The 1,508-nt window shown below is 44.2% G+C and overlaps 1 protein-coding gene across 2 annotated transcripts in view; it reads left to right on the forward strand.

The window, feature by feature from the left end:
- The window catches only part of LOC101848411 (solute carrier family 25 member 52), a 3,597-nt gene extending 2,409 nt beyond the window's left edge, over positions 1 to 1,188 (forward strand). The window contains exons 3-4 of one of the 2 annotated variants that reach the window (XM_035973726.1): positions 1 to 66; positions 404 to 1,188. In XM_035973726.1, coding sequence (XP_035829619.1) covers positions 1 to 66; positions 404 to 700 — 363 coding nt within the window. In that variant the 3' untranslated portion in view covers positions 701 to 1,188. The remainder of the gene's footprint in view (positions 67 to 403) is intronic. The other variant, XM_005113326.3, reaches the window with a different exon arrangement.
- The last annotated feature ends 320 nt before the right edge of the window (positions 1,189 to 1,508 follow it).

Genomic DNA, 1,508 nt, shown 5'->3' on the forward strand with positions numbered 1-1,508 from the left:
TGCTTTTTCTTGGGGAGAGAATATCTGCAGACGTGTGGCCCTCAGAACTTGACCGGGGGAAAGAAGGTCAGTAGCACAATCAGTTTCTCTAGTTTCAGACAAGAAATTTTTCAAATGTGACAAAACTGTTGAGTGTGCTTACTTGGAACACAGTGAATCCAAAAACAGTGGTAAACCAGAAGAAAATGGAAGCCCTAATCTTTGTCTTCACTATTTCAGCCATCTTTCTACACCAAAAACCCCAGCGGCCTGGCAGGTGCAAGCAGACTCCGCTGTATTTACTTGCTTCTCTCCACAGATGGTCAAAGATTTTGTCGGCGGAGCTTAATTTTGTCAATTGAATGTGTTTTCTTTTGGTCAAAGGTTTTGTCAGCTAAATGTGTTTTCTCTTCTCCCCTCACAGATGGCCAAAGACTTTGTCAGCGGAGCGTGTCTGGGCGCACTCATCAGCACCTTCTTCTTCCCCCTGAACGTGGTGAAAACTCACATGCAGTGGAAACTGGGCGGCCAGTTTGATGGTGTATGGCACACCTTTCAGCTGGTTCTCTCCGAGAGGGGAGGCCAACTACGACACATGTTCAAGGGAATGCACCTCAACTACTCGCGCTCTTTCCTCTCCTGGGGGATCATCAACGCCTCCTACGAGTTCCTTTTGAAGACATTTTTTACCAAAGATTCGAAACATGTCGGATCTAGTTGAAGTTTGTAGGTTTTAGTCAGATTCTTATAATTATTGTTGTTTGTGAGGGTGTGGTCAGATAGAAAGTGTAGGTAGGTGCCCACTTTTTAAAAACTTTTAGTTGAGTAAGTTTGTTTGACACGCAAAATTGCCTTGCTATAATTTATTTCCCTGCTGAAGAATTTGTGTCTGATGCTGTGAGAAGGGAAACGTGTGCCTGTTTTGTGTGGTTTGCCGCATCAGGGAGAACACCCGCCGGTGGTGACGTGTTGGGCACCCGCACGTCTGTGTTTTCTGTGTGTTTGTGCCGCCTGGCCTGAAGCAGAGGGGGTCTGTTACCCCTTCCTTACCAGGGGTCGTGTGTTCCTACTGTCAGGGCTGATACTGATTGTCAGTTCATCTTGTACTTTATCATGAGGCAACGGAGGGGTTAGAGACTTCCGCTGTTGAAACTTATGGAGGTGAAACCAGTTTCCCTCTCAATCTCAAGGACTGTTATATATATATATATATATATATATATATATATATATATCAAATGCAATGTTTGTGTTTTAGTGCTTTATTGGTTGGGATTTTTAGTACCGGTTCTCAGATTTTTGGGAAGGGAAAGATTATGGTGGGGTCAAAATATGTGCCATTGCCTCATTGATGATATGACAGAACCAAGGAAATAACTGTTCGGCCGAACCCTCGTGATTGCAGTGAATGATTAAACTAGAGAGATAGTACGTGATTGGTCGGGATGTTAGGAGATAGTACGTGATTGGTCGGGATGTTAGGAGATAGTACGTGATTGGTCGGGATGTTAGGAGATAGTACGTGATTG

Source organism: Aplysia californica, unplaced genomic scaffold (assembly GCF_000002075.1).
Source record: "Aplysia californica isolate F4 #8 unplaced genomic scaffold, AplCal3.0 scaffold01969, whole genome shotgun sequence".
Lineage (NCBI taxonomy): Eukaryota > Metazoa > Mollusca > Gastropoda > Aplysiida > Aplysiidae > Aplysia > Aplysia californica.